This window comes from Pinus tabuliformis, chromosome X, assembly GCF_031772625.1.
Source record: "Pinus tabuliformis cultivar Carrire ecotype Pingquan chromosome X, CPIR1, whole genome shotgun sequence".
NCBI classification, from domain to species: domain Eukaryota; kingdom Viridiplantae; phylum Streptophyta; class Pinopsida; order Pinales; family Pinaceae; genus Pinus; species Pinus tabuliformis.
The window spans coordinates 159,222,828-159,246,101 of NC_142308.1; the positions used below are offsets into that span (position 1 = coordinate 159,222,828).

The 23,274-nt window shown below is 42.9% G+C and overlaps 1 protein-coding gene across 1 annotated transcript in view; it reads right to left on the reverse strand.

Moving 5' to 3' along the window:
- Nucleotides 1-588: 588 nt before the first annotated feature.
- The window catches only part of LOC149138942 (uncharacterized), a 58,651-nt gene continuing 35,965 nt past the window's right edge, over nt 589-23,274 (reverse strand). The window contains exon 2 of the mRNA XM_089448448.1: nt 589-987. Within this exon, the coding sequence (XP_089304574.1) occupies nt 877-987 (111 nt within the window). The 3' untranslated portion in view covers nt 589-876. The remainder of the gene's footprint in view (nt 988-23,274) is intronic.

Consider the following 23,274-nt stretch of genomic DNA (forward strand, 5'->3'; position numbering starts at 1 on the left):
CTTGAATCCTCACGACGTCTCTCTGGAATATAGATGCTTTGATGTTAAGCTCCATAAATGTAAATCCAGACCCAAGTATCAAAATATCAACCGAGGGTACATAATGTCTTCAGTGGGGTACTTATATGCCCCCCCTATGAAAGTATGAGCTCACAAGATGTAAACGTGCCAAAGGCCCCGACGGGAATCACCATAAACTTTGTACTCGCAGATGTCCACTCTGTTTTTGCATTGAAACTGTTTTTCAAAGCTCGCAAGTAACTTCGCTCATAACAGTCTATTTATTTCAGAAAATTTGAGCTTTGGCTTGTGAAGTTCTAAGTGAAATGAAGTCTACCTTTAAAACTCTTTTTAATTATTATTTCTGCTTTATGTGTCCCTAATAATGGATAGAGTGTCCACTTGAAATGTTGGATATTTCAAAAAAACTTATACAGTTTATCAAAGCTCAAGCAACATTATCCCCCATTCTTTAATGGGAGAATTACAGTTTACATCATATGTAAATTACAAAGCATTAGTGCAGAAGCTCGAAGGGATGCTCATATCATTAGACAACGGTCGGAATATGCACACCAAATCAACAGATTAACACAAATGACACCTTCTGCTCATATCATTAGAAAAAGAAAGTAAGATTCACAGCAAATCAATAGAATGACACAAATGACACCACCTGGTCATATGACGTTGTTGCTTCAGTCGTAAAGAAACTGCTAAATGCAATCAATAGATAAAACATTTTATGTTAGTCCGTATTACATATTTACAAATGTGAAAAGCATTTCATTATCACAACATGAACCTCAAACATAAACTGTCCGCAACTCTGATCGTTCTTAAACTATTCATCAATTCAGATCATTGTTGAACTATTCATCGAGGATGGCCATCAGAATCTTCTCCCTCCCCCTTCCATCTTGCTTTTCTCTCTTGCCATCTGGCCCATAACCACCGTACAATCAAAAAACCTCCAAAGGCATAAACCTGGATCATGATGAAAATCATGATATGAATCAATATATTGATAGAAAACAGGTATATCATAGGCTGCCAAACAACTAGAGAGGTATATCTCAACCTTTGTAGTACAAAATGAAACAATGCATAGTACTGTTTCACAAGTTCTCATGGTAATTGCAATGTCATGAATAGTACTATTTACAGATAAGCTCCTGAACATCTACAAACAGTAAAAATAAATAGCTTCTGAATTTTATGACTTGGTGAAAATAAATAAGAAAATAGGCAAGACATACACCAGTGTGTACATACATACATATGTGGGATTATTGTAGGAAACAAATGGACGAAGAAGAGCTTGTAGATTTTTCCCTCAACCCACTAGAGAAGATTTATGCAGGAAATACATCATCCCATCACAGGAGGTAATTATGAAATTGAAAAGGACAGAATTCTGTGAGGAGTGCTCAAAGCTTTTAGGTTGTCAAAAGCATATTCAGGGCATACATCCTAGGACATCTCGAGACCTACGTAAGTTTGTACTCTTCAAAAATAAACTTTGAAGAAAATCCTATGCAAACTCACCTTAACGTCGATGATCTCACTCGATGTGAAAGTAAAAGGCCTCATGGTACCTCTGCATATGAGAAGAAAAATCAGGCCAGATCTGTGGGATCGAGGTGGAGGCAGATGTTAAGTTTAGACATAGGAACGCCATTAAAAATATTAATTATTTTAATATCTCCCAAACCTGGTACAATCTGTCCAAACCATTTTTGGGTCTTGGAGATCTCATGTGCTTTAGCCTCCACCAATTTTCATGGCTAGAGCATATCCGATGCTACCCCTCTTCGAAGTAGCATCGGATGTGCTCTAGCCATGAAAATTGGTGGAAAGGCTAAAGCACATGAGATCTCCAAGACCCAGAAATGGTTTGGACGGGTTGTACCCGGTTTGGGAGCTATTAAAATAATTAATATTTTTAATGGAGTTCCTAAGTCTAAACTTAGGAAAAATAAAATATTAATGGGTATTAATATAAAACTGGGTTAGAAGGTTCCAAAAATCATGGATCAAGCCAAATCTAATCTTAGTCGTTGATTAGAGATTTAATCTCGGTCATTGAAAGACCAACGAGAAAAGTATAAGAGGAGGCTTTAGGGTTAGTTGAAGAATACACCAGAGTGATCAGTCATTCATTTTGCTAAAGCTGGGTTGCTAAACAAAAGTGAATCAGTGATCAACAGCGAGGGGCGATGAACACTGGACAGAGAGGCAGAGACAGTACTGAGAGACCAGCGCAGAAGCAGTGAGAGCGAGAGCAGCAGCCAGTTCAGGCCATGCAAAGCCCAACAAAGACAGCGCAGAGGTCAGAGGACTGCGTCATCCACGCAAAGGCTGCTATTGTGATGCAGAGGATCCTAGAGGCTGTGTAGTGCCTCAGAGGGCTGACGTAGAAGGTTCCGGGGCTGACACAGGTCAGCAGGGTGCTGACGCAGGTCAGCAGGAGGCTGACGCAGAGGCAAAAAGGGCCAGCGTTGTGCTTCAGATTCGCCGGAGAGGGTTTCGTCAGACAGAATTTCTGAATACCTATTTCCGAATATAGAGGTATTGCTGCCGTGTATTTTTCTCTGTCGGGTGAGCCGGTTAGGCACCCAGTTGTACTCAAGGAAATACTGTATAATAATAGACCCTCAGAATAGTTGCACCGGTTTTCCGCATTGGGTTTTTCCAGGGACATTTGTCCAAAGACAACGGTGTCACTTGTGTACTTGTTTTCTTTCAGTTGATGATTTGTAGATGTTGTGACTGTATTGTGTTTATTTCGGTATTTAAATGTATTAAATAACTTGTTCAGAATTTACAAGTAGAATAAATAAACCAGCAGAATACAGATTAATTCTCTAACGGATAGACTTAGAATATTCAACAGCAGATAGTGACAATCATGAAAAAGAAATTCATGGAAGAAGGCAGGAATTGATGAAGGATTGGAGATATGATCACAGCCAGAAAACGTTCATCCATAATTAATCTGAATGGGGAATCATCTGGCCCAAAAGGTAGCCTCCAATGAATAGATCTCGGAAGTGTGGAGCATTTCTCTCAGAAGAAAGGGGAAAAACTGGAGAAGGAAGCTCAGAAGTTGCACTTACTATAGGAAAATCTGCCATTTGATCCATTTAATAATTTTTTTAGAACTTTCCTCAGAATTTTCTCATTGTGATCATTGAACTTGGGATTTGTCCTTAGAAGAGTTGCTCACATGTTGTACTTACTGGAGGGAAATCCACTGTTTGATCCATCTGGTAAGTTTCTTTTGAAAATTTCCTTGGAATCTTCTCACTGTGATAATAGAACTTGGGATTTGTCTTTAGAAGAGTTGAATGCAGAAGGAATTAGGGATAAAGCAAGGAAATGAAAAAGTTGGGGTTGAGACAGAATGGAGAAAGGAGGGAATAGGAGAAGGACTAAAAATAGATCCTGTATTAAACTCCTCAATGAAAAAATGAAGCTACTACTTGGGTAGGACGAGGTCATAGATCAAAGGAAACTATTCAGGAAACGTGTCTAATTGGGAAGTTTCATGGCAGAGTAAACTCTGACAAAACTCTGTTGAAATGTAATAGTAGGGTATGGAAGCAACAATTGGGATAGGCCCCAATTTTCCATATCCTGGCAAAAGGATGGATCACATTCATTTTTAAGAGTGGAAAGGACAACTACAAGGAAGTATTTAGTAGAGGAAAATGGTATTGGGGCAGTGCAATTTTCTCCTTGAAACAGTGGTACCCTTGCTTTGATCCCCAAAGGAGACAGGTGAAATTATCCCTATCTAGTTAAAATTGCCCTACCTATCCCTTGAACTGTAGAAATTTGACTTAGACAGTTAAACCCAACCCAGTTTCAATTTTAATGAATTCTCATTATGTTAATGCCCAACCCACATGTTTGTTTGCTGCTGTGACAATGTCATAAACATGAATATTTCATAAAATGAAACACATGAATCTAATCTACTTTTTGACTTTCGCTGAAAAACAAAAGCAACCCACAAAATTTTGCACATGGAATTTTGGTCAATAGACCCTGGAAAAACCCCAAAGGGAAAACTAGTGAGAGAGAGAGAGAGAGAGTTTCTTATTTCTGTTAGAGAAATTTTACAGCAATTAATGCAGACTTATCTCTTAGGAAATTGTGACTGGATTTCCTAGATATTCATGTTGTAGCTGCCTCCTTGAATTCTGTGCCTAACCATCTCAATTCTTGTGCCCCCCTTGCTCAGAAATTTGTGCCAATAAATGTTCCGTCAGTCCCTTGAAAATCATGCCTGACACTGCTCAGAATTTTGTGCCCAGCTCAATTTCTGCGCTGCTGTATCTGACAGATCTCAATTTTCATGCTCAGTCCCCTCAAAATCCGTGCCTGACACCCTCAAAAATCACACTGCTTCTGACAGAAATTAATGCCTGTCAGTCCCTCGAATTTCAGCACAGACTGCCTCGAAAATCACACTGAAACAGCTGCAATAAATGCTGATAGAGTGCCTGGAATTCTGTGCTCTGCTCAGTCTAGAAATGTGTGCCCTCTCATTGCTGTACCTGCTGCTGTACTTCCTTTTTCTCTTTTCAGTACTTGCTCTCTCAGCCTCCTCTTCTTCAAAGCTCATGAAAAATGCATGTAAAATGGTGTCTTTTCCTCCCTCTGTTTTTCTTTTTGTTCTCTCGTAAGGAAGAGAAACCTAACCCTAAGATCCAACGGTTGAGATTAGATCTTAGCCATTGAGATCAAGTGTGGGGATTTAATCTCTCATTGACCTATAAGTCACTTTGTCCCCTAAGTCCCCTTTTCATAAAGTCACTTTAACTTTATTTCTCATAAAGTTAAAGGGGGTCACAATGGACAGCTTTTCCTAGGCTAGACATCAAGTCTTAGGAACACTTGTCCTTGGCACACGTTTTCTAACACTCCCTATTACCGAGGAAAGTGTTCTTCACCAATCCCATCTTGTCTCTAAAGTAGACACGCTTGCCTCTTGGCAAGGACTTCATGAGAATGTCAGCTACTTGCTCATAAGTAGATATGTACTCAAGCTACACTGCCTCTTTTTGAACATGGTCATGGATGAAGTAGTATCTGATCCCTATGTGTTTTAACTTGTCATGAATAACTGGATTCTTCATGAGTTTTATGCCACTGATTATCACAATAAATCACTGTAGGCCTCAACTGCTAACCAAATAAGCCCACCAAGCCAAATGGCCTCACAACTGGCCTGACTAGCTGGCGTGTACTTTGCCTGAGCCAAACACAGTGTTGTTGACCTTTGTTTCCAGGTGAACCACGACACAACTATTGAACCCAACCTGAAACAGCACCCGAAAGTGCTTTTCTTATCATCAACACATCCTACCCAATCTAAATTTACCAGTCACCTGACTCCATTCTCCTATACATAGTCCAAACCATAATCCATTGAGCCCTGCAAATACCAAAGCGCATGTTTTGCAGCCACCCAATGCACTCTCCTAGGCTCCACCATAAATTGACTAAGAGTGTTGACTGCAAAACAGATGTCTAGTCTAGTGTTGACCAAATACATCAATGAGCCTATCAATTGACGATAAATCATGGGATCAACCAACTCGGACTCAGAAGCATGAAGCTTCTTCCAGTTGGTAATCATAGGTGTGGACATGGGCCTACAATCCTCCATGTGAAATCTCATCAGAATGTTTGTTGCATACTTGCCCTGTCCCAGAAAGATATGCCCCTCCTCCTACCATACCTCTAATCCCAAGAAATAATGCATCAGTCCAATATCTGTCATCTCAAACTCTGAAGCAATATCTCGCTTGCAATACTCTATGAGTCTCTCTACACTTGTAATAAATAAGTCATCCACATACAATACTAGAATGAGAGGATCCTCACCAACCACAATGTAATAAAGGTTTGGATCTGCATCACTCTTCCTGAAACCCAACTGCTGCAAGTAAGTATCTATCCGAGAATACCAAGCTCTCGGAGCTTGCTTTAGTCCATAAAGCACCTTCTTCAACCTGCAAACATGGGACTCCCTCCCATGCACCTCAAACCCTTGTGGCTGCTCAATGTACACCTCCTCCTACATAATCCCATTAAAAAATGCAATCTTCACATCCATCTGATGGATCTTCCAACCCATCTTTGTTGCGATGGAAACCACTAATCTAATAGAAGTATACCGAGCAACTAGAGCAAAGGTCTCCTCATAATCAACTCCATTTACCTGAGAGAACCCTTGAGCCATGAACTAAGCTTTGTCAATGTTGCCATCCACAGCATACTTAATCTTGTAGAGCCACCTAAAAGTCACCACTAACTTCCCCTCGGGTCTTGGCACAATCTCCCAAGCATCATTTTTCATGATGGAAACATACTCTTCCACTATGGAATCCCTCCAGACCTGCTGGTCTGCTGCCTCCTCATAGCTGGAAGGCTCGGACTCAACAATGCTACTCACCATAGCCAAATAGCCACCAAACCACTATGGTGGTCTGGTCTCCCTAACTGACCACTTAGGCTTTCCCATTAACTCATGGGCTTCCTTCAAGGTCTCATGATGCCATCTCAACTTCCTCTTCTCTGAGGTGCCCTGCTGTAATGGGGCAATATATCCTCCTCTAAAGACTGTACCCCAAAAGATGATGCACCTATAGTCAATGGTGAACTTGTACCCTGGGAACCTATGCCCTGTGATCCTGTCACCCATGGGCTTGTTACTCCTGAAGTGTGTGATTCTCCAAACCCCTGTGATCCTGTACTTTGTGGTCCAGCACCTTGTGATGAACTCCCCTACTAAGGAATCTGCTACTCTACCTGACCCAACTCTCGTGACCTCCTCAAGGCTCTCTCCTCAAATCTCACATCCCGCCTCACAACAACCTTTGTTATGAATATAATTCATAACAAATAAAATAAATATAAATAATGTAAATAATAAAAATCAAAATAATGATTATGTTAAATAGTCATTAAGTTAAGTGAAAAGGCATGTCTAAAAGACATGCCCAATCGTGAAGGGACACCTGCCTAGTATATATATGCGGGTACTCATTGTAACTTTCATTATCACTTGTACGTTTTTATATAATAAATTATTATTAGAAAATACCTCTTGTGTATTTTTACATTAAAGCCAACAAGCTATAAGTTTTGTTGCTTCAACCTTCCTCTTGGCATGAATATATATGTTGTAAGCCTTTGAGGTCTCGCTATACCCCACAAAAATACCCTTCTCAGCCATGGGTTCTAGCCTTGTCCTCTTCTCCTCAAGGACATGAGAATAAGTCAGACACCCAAAAATCCTAAAGTGTCCAATCTCAGGCTTCTTCCCAAAAAAAGCCTCCTCAACAATCTTGATCCCTAAAACTCTATGTGGACTCTTGTTCTGCAAGTATACTGCAGTGTTACAAGCCTCAACCCAAAGAAAGAAAGGTAGCCTCTAATCATGAAGCATGGCTCTCGCTGCCCCTACTATGGCCCTATTCTTCCTCTCTGCAACCCCATTATGTTGTGGGTTGTAAGGAACAATCAACTCCCTCTTGATGCCTACTCTCGCACAAAATTCCTTCATCTCATTGGAGGTATACTCGCCCCCATTGTCGGACCTCAACACCTTGATCTTCTTACCTGTTTGGTTCTCCATAAGAGCTTTAAACTCTTGGAACCTCTTGAAGACCTCACCCTTAGTCTCCATGAAGAAAATCTAGGTCTTCCTAGAGAAGTCGTAAATGAAATTGACATAATATTCATATCCACTCAGTGATACAGAAGACATAGGACCACACACATCAGAATGAACCAAATCAAGGATCCTTGCTACCCAACTGTCATTGCTTGGAAATGTTGAAATTTCTAAGTATTACCCGTTAGAAATTTTATCTGTATTCTCTAGTTTATTTCTCCTACTTGTTAATTACGAACAAGTTATTTAATCATATAAATACTGAAATAAACACAATACAGTCTCAACCATCTACAAATCAACAGCTGAAAGAAATAGCAAACACACAAGTGACACTGTTATTTTTGGCCAACTCGTCCCCGGAAAAATCCAACTTGGGAAAACCAGTGCAGCATTTTTGTGGGTTATTTTATTACACAGTCTTTCTAAGTACAACTAGGTGCCAAACTGGCTCACCCGACAAAGAAAATAATCCGGCAGTAATACCTCTCTATTCGGAAGCAGATATTCGAAAAGTCTGCCCCATGAAACCCTCTCCGGCACAACTGAAGCACTGTGTCAACCCTCCTGGCCTCTGCATCAACCTAAAAACCCCCTACATCAGCTCTCTGAGGCTCTGTGCAGCCTCTCTGGCCCTCTACGTCACTCCTGCAGCCTCTGCATGGATGACGTAGGCCCCCTGGCCTCTGCGCTGTCTCTCCTAGCCTATGCGTGGCTCCCTCTAGCTTCTATGTCTGCCTCTCTACCTCTACGTTGGTCTCTCGGCACTATCTCTGCCTCTCTACCTCTGCGCTGGTCTCTCGGCACTATCTCTGCCTCTTTGTCTTGTACTCACTACCCCTCGCTGCAACTAATCATTGATTTGACTTCTCTTAGCAAACCCCGCTCTAGAGAATCGAATGACTAATCACTCTGGTGTATTCTCCAACTAACCCTTAAGCCTCCTCTTACACTTTTCCTATTGGTCCTTCAACGACCAAGATTACATCTCTAATCAACAGCTAAGATTAGATTTGGCTTGATCCATGTCATTTGGAACCTTCTAACCCAGTTTTATATTAATAAGTTTAGACTTAGGAACTCCATTAAAAATATTAATTAATTTAATATCTCCTTAATTGGGTAGAATCTGCCCAAACCATTTCTAGGTCTTGGAGATCTCACGTGCTTTAGCCTCTCCACCAATTTTCATGGCTAAAGCACATCCAATGCTATCTCAAATCAGCACTCCCTCTTAGCGAGGATTGTGCTCTAGTAATACTCCACACTAAGCATCACTTTGATTATACGGCACTGATACCTGCGCTGATGCTAGGCCTCCCCACCCAACATCCTCTGCACTGCTGCCCATGGCCCTACCACTACCACTGTTGCATCTGTCCTGCATCTCCCTCTGCATCCGTGTTGCTGCTGGTCCTTTCTCCCGAATCCCAACACTGCAACCCCCTCTCATCATGCTGCATCGTGCTACTGCCAACTACTACTGCACTACAACTCAGTTACCGAGAAGTAAGTAACTGATCCACCCAACTACTGACATCCCTATCAGGCTAGAAACACTCCTGATGTTGAAGCTCTCTCTGTCGCTATCTCGTGCTCCCTCTACTGCCTCTGCGCTACTGCAACAACTCCCTGCCTCTCGCACCGCTGCAAACCTCTCTGTGCCATCCTGCACTGTTGCAACCTCCTCTGTGCCTCTCGCACTGCTGCAACCCTCTCTGCACTGCTTGGGACTACTACACTGTAGCACTCTCTGCCGCTTCATCCACATCCGTTTCTATCGACATCCGCCATCCTGCTACTTCTCACTTCGGGGCTCCCGTAGCAAGGTATGATCCAAGAGTTTGGGTACCTCAAGGATCCTGCACCTCATTGCTCAATGTCTCCCCACCTCTTCTCTAGAGGTACATGAGCACTCGTGGCACAATCGTCATCCTCCTCTGCCTCCTTTTTCGCCTTCGCTGGCGCTGCCTTGGAGTCAGACACCTCTCCCTTAGTCTTCTTCCTCGGACACTGGTTCACATAATGACCCAGTTCCCCACAGTTGAAGCACTTTATCTTGGAGAGGTCATTTTTCTTCCTCTTCTCCTGCTTCCCCGCAGATGCTAGAGCTGCATCCTCTTCCTCCTCTTTCTTGATCCGAACTCCTTTGCTGCTACTTCCCATCTTGGATAGTCATCTGATCTCTTCTTGGCGAAGAGTTGCCCACAATTCTTCCCAATCTGGAAGATTCGCCTTGCCCAGAATGCTCTGGACAAATGTCTCCCACTCCTTGGAGACTGCGTTTAGGGTGGTCCTCACCATCAACTCCTGATCCAGCGTGGCCCCTATGGAAGTCAGTTGGTCCCAGATCTCCTTCAATCTACCGAGGAAGTGATCTATCTGCTCCCCCTTCTGCATCTGGTATGACCGCAGCTAATTCTCAAGTAACATCTTCCTCTGCACGAAAGTATGTTGGTACAACGTCTTCAAGGTGTCCCACATTTCCTTTGTTGTCTCCTTCTCGGCAATATGTTGGACCACATGATCCTTGACCCCATCAAGGATTATGCATTTCGCCTTGGCCATTACTTCCTCGTACTTTTCATTGTCAGCTGGGTCAACTGGGATAGCCACTGTTCTCAAGGCAAAAGCTTTGATGTGATGTCTATCTAGAATGGACAGGATCCTGGCCTTCCAGATTACAAAGTTAGACGTCCCATCCAGCCTGTCCTGATCCCTCAGTCCATTCATGGCCATCTCTCTGCTCTTCCTTTCAACTCCTCCAAGTCTCTACCTCCGCTCTGGAAGTTCTCTCTTCAACTCCCTCTGAGTCTCTACTTCCCGTTTGGAATTTCTCTACTAGACTCTCTCTAAGTCTCGATTTCCCTCCTGGAAACCCACCTGCCAATCGTCGAGTCACACCTCTCCAATCTCCTATGCACCCGCAACACTGATCTGGATTTCTTGGCTAGAAATCCGCCTAGGTAGCGACTCCCTCTACCTTGGTTTTTCCTCATTAGGCACTGTTATGTCTCGGCAGCAACAACACCCCACTAGCTTCACTCCCCGCAAACTGCCCACAACTTCCTATTGCCCCAGCAACTGAAGGACTAAGCCTCTAGGCTTTGCGCAATCCCAACACTCGCTGAAATGCTCCCCTAGCCAACTGCGTCAACCCTCCTGATCTTTGTGTGGCTCTTCGTGAGCCTTTTCAACCCTCCTCAGCCTTTGAGCTGGCCTTTCTCTGGCTCAAACTGATGACGCAGTCCCTCTGCGTCAACCCTTCTTCGCCGCTTTCTGCTAGGAACAACTTCTGTCACTCGGGACAGTTGTTTCTGCTGCAAATGCTCTGATTTAGCTGGTGCCTTCAGCTCTCCTGTGATCTAAAACCACGCTCTGATACCATGTTGAAATTTCTAAGTATTACCTATTAGAAATTTTATCTGTATTCTCTAGTTTATTTCTCCTACTTGTTAATTACGAACAAGTTATTTAATCATATAAATACTGAAATAAACACAATACAGTGTCAACCATCTACAAATCAACAACTGAAAGAAATAGCAAACACACAAGTGACACCCTTATTTTTGGACAACTCGTTCCCGGAAAAACCCAACTTGGGAAAACCGATGCAACGATTCTGAGGGTTATTTTATTATGCAGTCTTTCTGAGTACAACTGGGTGCCAAACTGACTCACCCGACGAAGAAAATAATTCAGCAATAATACCTCTCTATTCAGAAGCAGATATTCGGAAAGTCTACCCCACAAAACCCTCTCCAGCACAACTAAAGCAATGCGTCAGCCCTCCTAGCCTCTGCGTCAGCCTGAAAACCCCCTGCGTCAGCTCTCTGAGGCTCTGCACAGCCTCTTTGGCCCTCTGTGTCACGCTTACGGCCTCTGCGTGGATGACGCAGGCCCTACTGGCCTGTATGCTGTCTCTCCTAGCCTCTGCGTGGCTCCCTCTGGCTTCTGCGTTTGCCTCTTTGCCTCTGCGTTGGTCTCTCAACACTATCCCTGCTTCTCTGTCTCGTACTCACTGCCCCTCACTGCAATTGATCACTGATTCGACTTCTCTTAGCAAACCCCGCTCTAGACAATCGAATGACTAATCACTCTGGTGTATTCTCCAACAGACCCTCAAGCCTCCTCTTATACTTTTCCTATTGGTCCTTCAACAGTCGAGATTACATCTCTAATCAATGGCTAAGATTAGATTTGGCTTGATCCATGTCATTTGGAACCTTCTAACCCAGTTTTATATTAATACCCATTAATATTTTATTTTTCCTAAGTTTAGACTTAGGAACTCCATTAAAAATATTAATTTAATATCTCCTTAACCGAGTAGAATTTACCCAAACCATTTCTGGGTCTTGGAGATCTCATGTGCTTTAGCCTCTCCACCAATTTTCATGGCTAGAGCACATCCGATGCTACCTCAAATCAACAGGAAAAGTAGTCTTGGTGTACTTTCCCAAAGCACATTCCTGCACACATCCTGGTGCTTAGTACTGAAATTTGGTAACCCTGTAACAATCTCTCTCAATACTCTCAAAGCCCCATGGTGCAAGTAGGCCATCCTCCTGTGCCATAACTCGCATAAGTCACTGTTGTTGGTGGTAGAAAGTTGAAACCAATGCTCTAGTTGGTTGAAACATGAGCCTGTATAGCTTCCCATAACATACTCCAATAACTTTGGCCAAAGTGATATTGGATCCCTTGGGATACATGAGAACTTTCCCATCACTAAACACTACATCATACCCCTTGTCCTTAATCGCAGAAACTGATATCAAGTTATTTTTTAGCCCCAGAACATGTAAGACCTCCATCACTATCAAGTGAAGCTATGACTCCCTCTGAAAGGATTTGGTCCCAATAACAACTACCCTGACTGTAGAATCATTACCAAGCACCACCTCCAAATCTACACCCCTCTTAGTAAGACCTGTAAAGTGCTGCCTGACACCTGTCATATTGGCATGAAGCTCCACTATCAATGTACCATATACTGGAGGATGCAACACTAGTGGCAAGATTAACCACCAAGGAAAACTCATCCACCTCAGTTGAAGTTGCAACCTCTTATTTTTATTAGGACACATAACTGCATAGTGTCACATCTTCTGACAAGCAAAGCATCTCACTTTGCTCATGTCCTTCTCCTTCTCCTTTTGCTTACCCTTCTGCTTGGTCCCACTCGTGGCACCCTTCTTGGACTTCTTTTTTCCCTTTGCCGCAAGAGAAACATTCTCCTCATCTTCCCCACCATGTTGGCCTCCATTTTTGGCATTTTATCTTATCTCCTGATGGAAATTGTCCCACATTCTTCCCCAATCTGGAAAATTCTCACAGGCTACAATCCCATCAATGAAAGCATCTCACTTCTTGGAAAAGCCACTCAAAGCTGATCTAACCAGCTGTTCTTCCAGAATGGCCTCACCCATGGCTGCCAACTCATCTCTCACTTGAGTGATTTTAGTGAGGTATGAGGAAATTGTGTTGGTCTTGGTCATCTTGGTTTGCCTCAGTTTTTCCAGCAATACCATTTTCCTATTCTCATTGGTACTTTGGTAAAGCTTTGTTAAGGCCTCCCACATCTCAAAGGCATACTTATTCCTTAAAACACGGGGAATGAGGTGATCTTTGATGGCATCTAGGAGAAGTCTCTTTGCCTTGACATTCTTCTTGTTGAACTCAACCAACAAATCTTGGGGAGTGGGTGGTACAACTGTCTTCTCAACAATTTCCCACAATTCAAATTCTTCAAGTAACAAGACCATCCTCTCCTTCCATGGACTAAAGTTATCAGCCCCATTCAACCTGTCCTCAACCCTCAAACCTGTAGCCATTTGATGTCAACAACCCAACACAAAATCTCAAATCTGTCCAAAGGTAAACTACTGCTCCCTCTCAACCACAAATCCCTATTTAGCTTGTTGTTTGGTCACTTTCTCAGCACTTTTGGCCACCAAGCTCTGATACCATGTAGAAATTTTGACTTAGACCCAACCCGGTTTCAAGTTTAGTGAATTCTCATCATGTTTAATGCCCAACCCACATGTTTGTTTGCTGCTGTCATAAACATGAATATTTCATAAAATGAAACACATGAATCTAATCTACTTTTTGACTTTTGCTGAGAAAACACAAGCAACCCACAAAATTTTGCACATGAAATTTTGGTCAATAGACCCTGAAAAAACCCCAAAGAGAAAACCAGTGAGAGAGAAAGAGTTTTTTATTTCTGTTAGAGAAATTTTACAACATTTATTACAGCAAATAATGTAGACTTATCCCTCAGGAAATCGTGCCCATATTTTCTAGATATTCATGTTTTAGCTGCCTCCTCAAATTCTGTCCCTGACAATCTCACTTTTTGTGCCCTCCTTGCTCAGAAATTCGTGCCAATAAATGCTCTGTCAGTCCCTTGAAAATCATGCCTGACACTGCTCATAATATCATGCCCAGCTGAATTTCTGTGCTGCTATAGCAATTCTGACAGACCTTGATTTTCATGTTGTCATTCCCCTCGAAATTTGTGTCTGACACCCTTGAAAATCATGTTGCTTCTGATATCAATTAATGCCTGTCAGTCCCTCGAATTTTGGCCCAGACTGCCCTCAAATTTCAGCCTAGACTGCCTCAAAAATCATTCTGACACAGCCGCAATTAATGCTAGAGGAGTGCCTTGATTTCAGTACTTTTCTCAGCTTAGAAACGTGTGCCCTCTCCTTGCTGTACGTGTTGTTGACTTTATTTTTCTCCTGCAGTACATGCTCTTTCAACCACCACCTCCTCCTCTCCAATGCTCATGAAGAATGCATTCAAAATGGTGCCTTTTCCTCCCCAGGGTTTCCTTTTTGTTCTCTAATAATGAAGAGAGACCTAACCCTAAAATCCAATAGTTGAGATTAGATCTTAGCCATTGATATCAAGGGTGGGGATTTAATCTCTCATTTACCCATAAGTCACTTTATCCCCCAAGTCCCCTGTTCATTAATTATTCAAAAAGTCACTTTAACTTTATTTTTCATAAAGGTAAGTCAGGGGGATCACGATGGACACTTGTTCTTAGGGTAGACACCTAGCCTTAGCAACACTTGTCCTTGGTACACTTTTTCTAACAATGGCAATAGACCTGTCTTAGAGCCATAAAAAATAGATTGGGAAGACATTTAGATATTGATGAAAAAACCTGCTGCAAAGGGGTGACCTTTGTAGCAAAAATATGTGCGGAGTTAAACTTGGAGGATGGGCTCCTACATGCAATGGACATAGCAATAGGTAGGTGAGCCTATAGACAACAAATTGACTATGTCCAATTCCCTTTAAGTGCTCCATATGTAAAGCATATGGTCACTTGAAAAGGACATGCCCTAAGAAGGAGGAAGTGGAGGATGATTCGGATGGTGAAGTGAGGGAAGAACCTACACAATTGGGGAAAAGACAGAAAAATTGGGAAGGAAGCAAACCCTAAAGGGAAGAAGATTTTTCAATGATGAAGCAAGACAAACTTCTTCATAGGATACCGCAGAACATCTCCTACAGGAATTGATGAAGGTAGGGGAACTAAGAACAATCTTCAAAAACACAAAAGATTTCGATCTTGATCAAGAAATTAAAAATATTTCGGACACAAGGGAGAGCAGCCCCAAAACAAGCTTGGGTGGAGGAAGAGTCACCCATGGAGAGGATCCAGATACAAGGAAAAGAGAAGAACAAGAAGCAAGAGGGCTAGATATGAAGATAAGAATGAGAAGGAAACTACAACTGATCCTCTATGGGTATGCTAAAAGTTGATATAAATGAAGGAACCAATGTTGAAAATAAGACATCCAACATCCTCCCTCGAGGAGTTATTTTTTCATGAGACGGAAAAGGGGGAAAACATAGTATCTGAGTCTAGAAGCCTACATTCCGCTAGCAACTCTAATGAGGATCATAACCCTAGAATGAAGAAAACCCGCCAAATAAGATCTAGGACAAGGAAGAAAGAGGAGAAAGGACAGGCTATTCTAGATGTAGGTTTAGATTCTAGACCTTCTCAATCTACAGCCCATGCTTAAGCTTAGCAAAGCAACAAGTGAAAAAGGAGATACAAACAAGTAAGCAAAAACCCATTATTGGGGACCTTAAACTATGGAAAACCTTTTCAAGAGGTAAAAAATGATTATGCTTCCATGAACATCCAGGGTTTATATGTATAAACCCGATATTCTCATGTTACAATAGTGAAGATGTGGTTAAAAGGATCCTTAATCAAATGTTTATTGGATGAAATCTTGAAGTATTGGTGATTGTCAATAAATCTGGAGGTATTGTGATTAGACGGAGGAATATATTAGAGGGAAAAGAGACAATAATGCTCCGATTGACAACTTAAAAAGAAAAAATCTCAAAAGAAGTAAGGAATTTCACTCTATAATGTCCCTTTCCAAGTGATCGCCCCTAAGGGGATCGACTTAGTAGACTATTCGATTTACGTAGTCTATAGTCTGTAAAAAGAGTTATTAAGTGGCTATGGAGAAATAAGGAGGAAACTTTATAAAGTCACTTTATATTTTTATTGAATGGGAAGGAAGTAAAAAGGGGAGATCAGTGGTATTTTGATGACCCATGGTATTCTAATGATAAAAGTTATAAAAGGAGAATTGGAGCTCACTTTTGAGCATTCATTGGTTATTGATTTTGATAATTGTTTCAAGAGTTCTTGTAGCTTGAGAGTATGGGTGAAAACCCATGTGAGGAGGGCTAGTTTCGATGGTGAGAGATCCACCCTAGCTGATCTGACCAGACTGTTTTCGGTAGTGAATCTATCTACCATAGCTGGTCCATAGGAGGAGCCACCCAGACTTCCTCACTAGTGCTTCACTTTGGAGAAAGAGGAGGCATCACTCAGATCCTTCATTAGTGCTTGACGTGGAGACAAAAAAGGGAAGGACCAATCAGGTTCTTCACAAGCGCTTAAAGATTGAAGACAAGGTTATTATTTGCAGGCCAAATGCTACTCCCAGGCTTCAGAGACTGATCACTGCCATAGTTTATATCTTCTTGAGGCCAAGTCCCCTGTTGAAATTTGGTACCGGAGGACAGGTGGTTCCCTTAGGCTTTGATCTTTGGCCTAGGGAAAAGTGTCCAAAAGAATTTAATTTTTCTCCTAAAGTAACTTTATAATTTTTATAAAGTTAAATCTAATTTAAAAGTGACTTTAAGTGATAAAGTTACTAAGTCTAATTTTAAAGTGACTTTTATAAAGTCAATGAAAAATTAGAAAGGAAAAGTGACTTTGGAAATAAATGACTAAGTGGGTCTTTATTAAAGTGGTGTGAATTAAAAAATAAAAAGTGAGATTTATATGAGCATTTAATCTCAACCATTGATCTAAATCTATTTCAACCATTGGATTTAGGGATCACCCAAAAATCACTTGGGGTTAGATTAAAGGAGGAAAAGGTCATTCATTCTTTCATGAGCAGATTGGGAGAAGGAGAGCAAGAGAGCAAGAGAGATTTCTAAGCAGGGAGGAGAAGGAGACAGCAGCTTGGCACACATTCCAAGGCAGCAGTTGAGCAGATTTGTACAGCTGATTCAGCACACAGTGAAAGGCAGATTTTGGCACGATTTTCGAGGAGTGGTTTGCACAGAAATCGAGGAGCAGTTTGCTGGTTTTTCTGCATGCAAAACGAGGGCCGTACAGCGCATTTATTGCAAGCCATACAGCGCATTTATTGCAAGCCGTACAGTGCATTTAATGTTGTCCGTACAGCTGCATTTAATGCTAAAAGTGGGCACAAAAATCGAGGAGGCCGTACAGCATTTATTGCTTTCCTGTTTGCTGTAATTTCTAGATTGCTATGAGGCACGGGAAAAGAGATAAGTTGTAAATTTGCTTGCTGATTTTTTGCTGAATATTTCTCACTGTAAAAAGGCAATTTTCTGAAATAAAGAAGAGCTCTCGAACTGGTTTTCCCCAAGAGTTGTAGGGGGTTTTTCCAGGATCAAGTTGACCAAAAATCTCAGTGTTTAAATGTGTTTTAATGGCTGTTTATTACTGCTGATTTTTATTTCTACAATTTCCAACATTCTGTAAAATTTCCAGAATTTGTGTTTTCAACAATATTTATTTTTTCAGCGTGTTAAATGTATGGTTATGGGAAAGGGCATTTAACTACATGGGAGAAATAAGGTGAAACGGAAAACCGGGGTGGGAAAACAGAAATTTCTACATAGTATCAGAGCTTGAGTGCTGAAGGGCAGTTTGGGACAGCAAAAGGAAAAATTACAGCTGCTGATTTTTCACTCAAAAAATTCCAGCGAGCTGATTTTTTCATAAACAGCAGTTTTATCTTTACTACAGCAGTGCTATTTTTCAGTTTTAGGACAGCAGGATGTCATTGGGTTTGAGGGTGGAGGATAGGCTGGATGGGCATACAAATTACAGCGTTTGGAAGGAGAGAATGCAGAGTATCTTTGAGGAGGCAGAAGTCTGGGATATCATGGTGCATACCACACAGAACCCTGTTGTTGTGCCTACTGATGCTACTCAGTTGACAACTTATAATAAAAAGAACAACAAGGGTAAGAGGCTGATTCTAGACGGAATCAAAGACCATTGCATTCCTCATGTGAGAGGAAAGGGCAATGCCCATGAGATGTGGACAACATTGTCCAATCTCTACCAGAGTACCAATGAGAACTGGAAGATGGTCCTGAAGGAGAAGCTGAAGAACATTAAGATGGGTAATGATAGTGCAGCTGGATATCTCACAAAGATTACTAATGTGAGAGATGAGTTGGCAGCGATTGGAGAGGCCATTCCACCAACTGAGTTGGTGCGGATTGCAGTGAATGGCCTCCCCCGTTCATGATTGAACTTTGCTGATGGGGTTTGTGCACGTGAGACCCTTCCCACATGGGAGAGGTTTTGGGATGATTGCATTCAGACAGAGATCAGGAAAGGTCAGCTTGGGGCAGCCAAGCCAGTTGAGCAGGATGAGGATGTAGCACTGGTGGCAGGAGGCAAGAAAGGCAAAGGGAAGAAGCAGGCTTCCACAAGCAGTGGTGGGGGCAAAGGCAAAGGTAAAGGTAAATAGGGTAACACACAGAAGGACTATTCCAAGGTGAAGTGTTGGAATTGTCAAAAGATGGGACACTATGCAGTTGTGTGTCCGGAGAAGAAGAAGAAGAAGGGGAAGAACCAGGACGTGGCATCTTCAGCAGAGATTGAGGACTTTGCAGGTCGTTTTGACCGGGAGTTTGCGTTCACTACGTGTGAATCCTCTAGTGCAGGATCACCTGCCACACAGGTTCAGAAGGAGCATGCTTTTCCCTCGATTAGCGGAGCATCTTCAGGTATCTGGTATGTGGACAGTGGGGCTTCACGTCACATGACAGGAATCCGTGAGTACTTCTCAGAGCTTTCAGAGAGTGGCACTGATATAGAAGTAGTACTCGGTGATGACAGAGTTGTTAGAGCAGTCGGGATGGGGACACTGACATTTCAGAGGGAGTCCAAACCTCCCTTGAAAGTGTCAGATGTTCTTTATGTGCCAGGAATGAAGAAGAACCTCATATCCGTCTCAGCTTTGGAGGACAGAGGATATGAGGTACTGTTTAGGGGAGGACAGGTGTTGATGTATCCCAGGGGCACTCCAACTGATTCAGCTAGAGTAATAGGTGTACGCCATGCAAAGGTGTACAAGTTTACATTCCAGCCCCTTTTGGCATTGAGCAGTAGTACCGACAGCAGAGCTAGCAGTTCTGAGATGTGTGAGATTTGGCACCGCAGGATGGGACATATGTATCATGGAGCCTTGAGGACATTGCGGGAGATCACTACAGGTGTGCCAGATTTCAGTACTGATCACTTTGATACTTGCAGAGGTTGTGCGATGGGCAAGTTTGCCAAATCCCCTTTTCCCAGCAGTGACAGCAGAGCGACTGGGATACTTGATTTGATTCATTCCGATGTGAGCGGTCGGATGTCTCATGTTTCCTTGAGTGGATATGAGTACTATGTTTTATTCATTGATGATCACTGCAGGAGGACCTGGATTTATTTTTTGAAGACCAAGAGTGAGGTCTTCAAGCGGTTTCAGGAGTTCAGAGCTCTTGTGGAGACACAGACAGGTCGAAAGATCAAGTCCCTAAGGTCGGACAATGGAGGAGAATACACCCTTGGAGAGTTTGTTGACTATTGTGCGAAGGCAGGCATTAGGAGGGAGTTCACTGTTCCTTACAACCCCCAGCAGAACGGGGTTGCGGAGAGGAAGAACAGATCCATCATACGGGCTGCCAAAGCCATGTTACATGATCAGGGGTTGCCATTGTTCTTGTGGGCAGAGGCCTGCAACACAGCTGTTTACTTGCAGAACAGGAGTCTGCATCGTGCCTTGGGGCACATGACTCCGGAGGAGGCTTTCTCTGGGAAGAAGCCTGATATTGGTCATCTTCATATCTTTGGATGCATTACATACTCCTATATACCCAAGGAGAAGAGGACCAAACAAGAGCCCACCGCAGAGAAGGGTATCTTTGTGGGCTACAGTGAGACCTCAAAGGCCTTTCGGATTTACATTCCTGCACAAAGGAGAGTTGTTGTCAGAAGGGATGTGAAGTTTGAGGAGGACAGGGCCTTTAGGAGGTCACGGGAGTTAGAGTATCTGGATCAGCCAGACCCTCAGCAGCAGTTGAGTCAGTCGCAGGGATCCAGTGGGCAGGGATCAGGAGGATCAGGAGGTACATCTATGAGGATGTCAGGTCCGTCAGTGAGCAGTGGCTCACCGAGCCAGAGGGGTGGTGCTCCGGGCAGCATGCAGAGCAGTTCACTAGGGAGTCCACTGATGGACAGTTCACACGGTACCTCAGCTTCTACAGGTTCAGGTGCAGGCAGGAGGACAGCAGACAGACAGTCAGGAGTTCAGGCTCTTGATGATGATGAGGAGGAGGAGTTTCATTCTCCGGTGGGAGAAGTGCGCTCAGGGAAGAGGAAGCCCAAGTGGCTTCAGGATACCTTGAGAGATGCCACATCTGTTGCTGAGCCGAAGAGGCCGGTCAGAGAGAGTAGACCACCTGAGAGGTTTTGTAGCTATATGGCGATGGTTACCAGCATCCTTGACTCTAAGCCTTCTAGCTATGAGGAGGCAGCTAGCCAGCAGGTCTGGAGAGAGGCCATGCAGGAGGAGTATTCTTTTATCATGAAGAATGATGTTTGGGAGTTGGTGCCGAGGCCTGAGGGCAAATCCGTGGTTACTTCCAGATGGCTTTACAAGGTAAAGCATGCTGCAGATGGCAGCATTGAGAAATTCAAAGCAAGGTTTGTGGCTAGAGGGTTCTCCCAGGTAGAGGGAGTTGATTATGAGGAGACCTTCGCTCCCGTGGCTCGATATACTTCGATCCGCTCCATTATATCGATAGCAGCAGAGATGGGTTGGAAGATCCACCAGATGGATGTGAAGACTGCATTTCTCAATGGCTTCATACAGGAGGAGGTGTACATTGAGCAGCCACAGGGCTTTGAGGTGCATGGGAAGGAGTCCCATGTGTGCAGACTGAAGAAGGCCCTTTATGGCCTGAAGCAAGCTCCCAGAGCTTGGTACTCCAGGATAGATACATATTTGCAGGGGATGGGTTTTACAAAGAGTGAGGCAGATCCGAACCTTTACTTTATTGTGATTGGTGAGGAGCCTCTCATTCTGGTGTTGTATGTGGATGACTTGGTCATTACAGGTGCAGAGAGACTCATAGAGCACTGCAAGAGAGATCTTGCGACAGAGTTTGAGATGAAGGACATCGGCTTGATGCATTACTTTTTGGGCTTGGAGGTGTGGCAGGAGGAGGGGCATTTCTTCCTGGGGCAGGGGAAGTATATTGTGGACATCCTTAGCAGATTCCACATGGAGGATTGTAGACCCATGTCGACACCGATGATCACCAACTGGAAGAAGCTTCATGCTTCGGATTCCGAGTTGGTGGATCCCACATTGTACAGGCAGCTGATTGGTTCCTTGATGTATTTGGTCAACACTAGACCAGATATCTGTTTTGCAGTCAACACGATGAGTCAGTTTATGTGTGAGCCTAGGAAGGTTCACTGGGTGGCTGCAAAACACATTTTGCGGTACTTGCAGGGGACAGTGGATTATGGTCTGGACTACAGGCACGGAGATGGAGTGAGATTGGCAGGATACACTGATTCTGATTGGGCAGGGTGTGCTTCTGATAGGAAGAGCACTTCAGGGCGCTGTTTTGGGTTGGGTTCAGCAGTAGTGTCATGGTTCAGCCGGAAGCAGCAGTCAGTAGCACTGAGTTCAGCGGAAGCAAAGTATATGGCAGCCAGTCTAGCTAGTTGTGAGGCTATCTGGCTTCGCAAGATGTTGTTTGGCTTATTTGGTCAGCCGTTGAGACCTTCAGTGATTTACTGTGATAATCAGAGTTGCATTAAACTCACGGAGAATCCAATATTTCATGACAGGTCAAAGCATATCGGGATCAGATATCATTTCATCAGAGACTATGTTCAGAAGGGCGCTGTGAAGCTTGAGTATATTTCCACTGATGAGCAGGGTGCAGATATTCTTACCAAAGCCTTACCACGGGGCAAGCATGTCAACTTCAGAGACAAGATGGGTGTGGTGAGGAACACCTTCCTCGGTAAGAGGGAGTGTTGAAATTTGGTACCGGAGGACAGGTGGTTCCCTTAGGCTTTGATCTTTGGCCTAGAGAAAAGTATCCAAAAGAATTTAACTTTTCTCCTAAAGTAACTTTATAATTTTTATAAAAGTTAAATCTAATTTAAAAGTGACTTTAAGTGATAAAGTTACTAAGTCTAATTTTAAAGTGACTTTTATAAAGTCAATGAAAAATTAAAAAGGAAAAGTGACTTTGGAAATAAATGACTAAGTGGGTCTTTATTAAAGTGGCGTGAATTAAAAAATAAAAAGTGAGATTTAAATGAGCATTTAATCTCAGCCATTGATCTAAATCTATTTCAGCCATTGGATTTAGGGATCACCCAAAAGTCACTTCGATCACCCAAAAATCACTTGGGGTTAGATTAAAGGAGGAAAAAGAGGAAAAGGTCATTCATTCTTTCATGAGCAGATTGGGAGAAGGAGAGCAAGAGAGCAAGAGAGATTTCTGAGCAGGGAGGAGAAAGAGACAGTAGCTTGACACACATTCCAAGGCAACAATTGAGCAAATTTGTACAGCTGATTCAGCGCACAGTGAAAGGCAGATTTTGACACAATTTTCGAGTGGTTTGCACAAAAATCGAGGAGCAGTTTGCTAGTTTTTCTGCACGCAAAACGAGGGTCATACAGCGCATTTATTGCAGGCCGTACAGCACATTTAATGCTATCTGTACAGCTGCATTTAACGCTGAAAGTGGGCACGAAAATCGAGGAGGCCGTACATTTTTTGCTGTCCTATTTGCTGTAATTTCCAGATTGCTGTGAGGCACGGGAAAAGAGATAAGTTGTAAATTTGTTTGCTGATTTTTTGCTGAATATTTCTCACTGTAAAAAGGCAATTTTCAGAAATAAAGAAGAGCTCTCGAACTGGTTTTCCCCAAGAGTTGTAGGGGGTTTTTC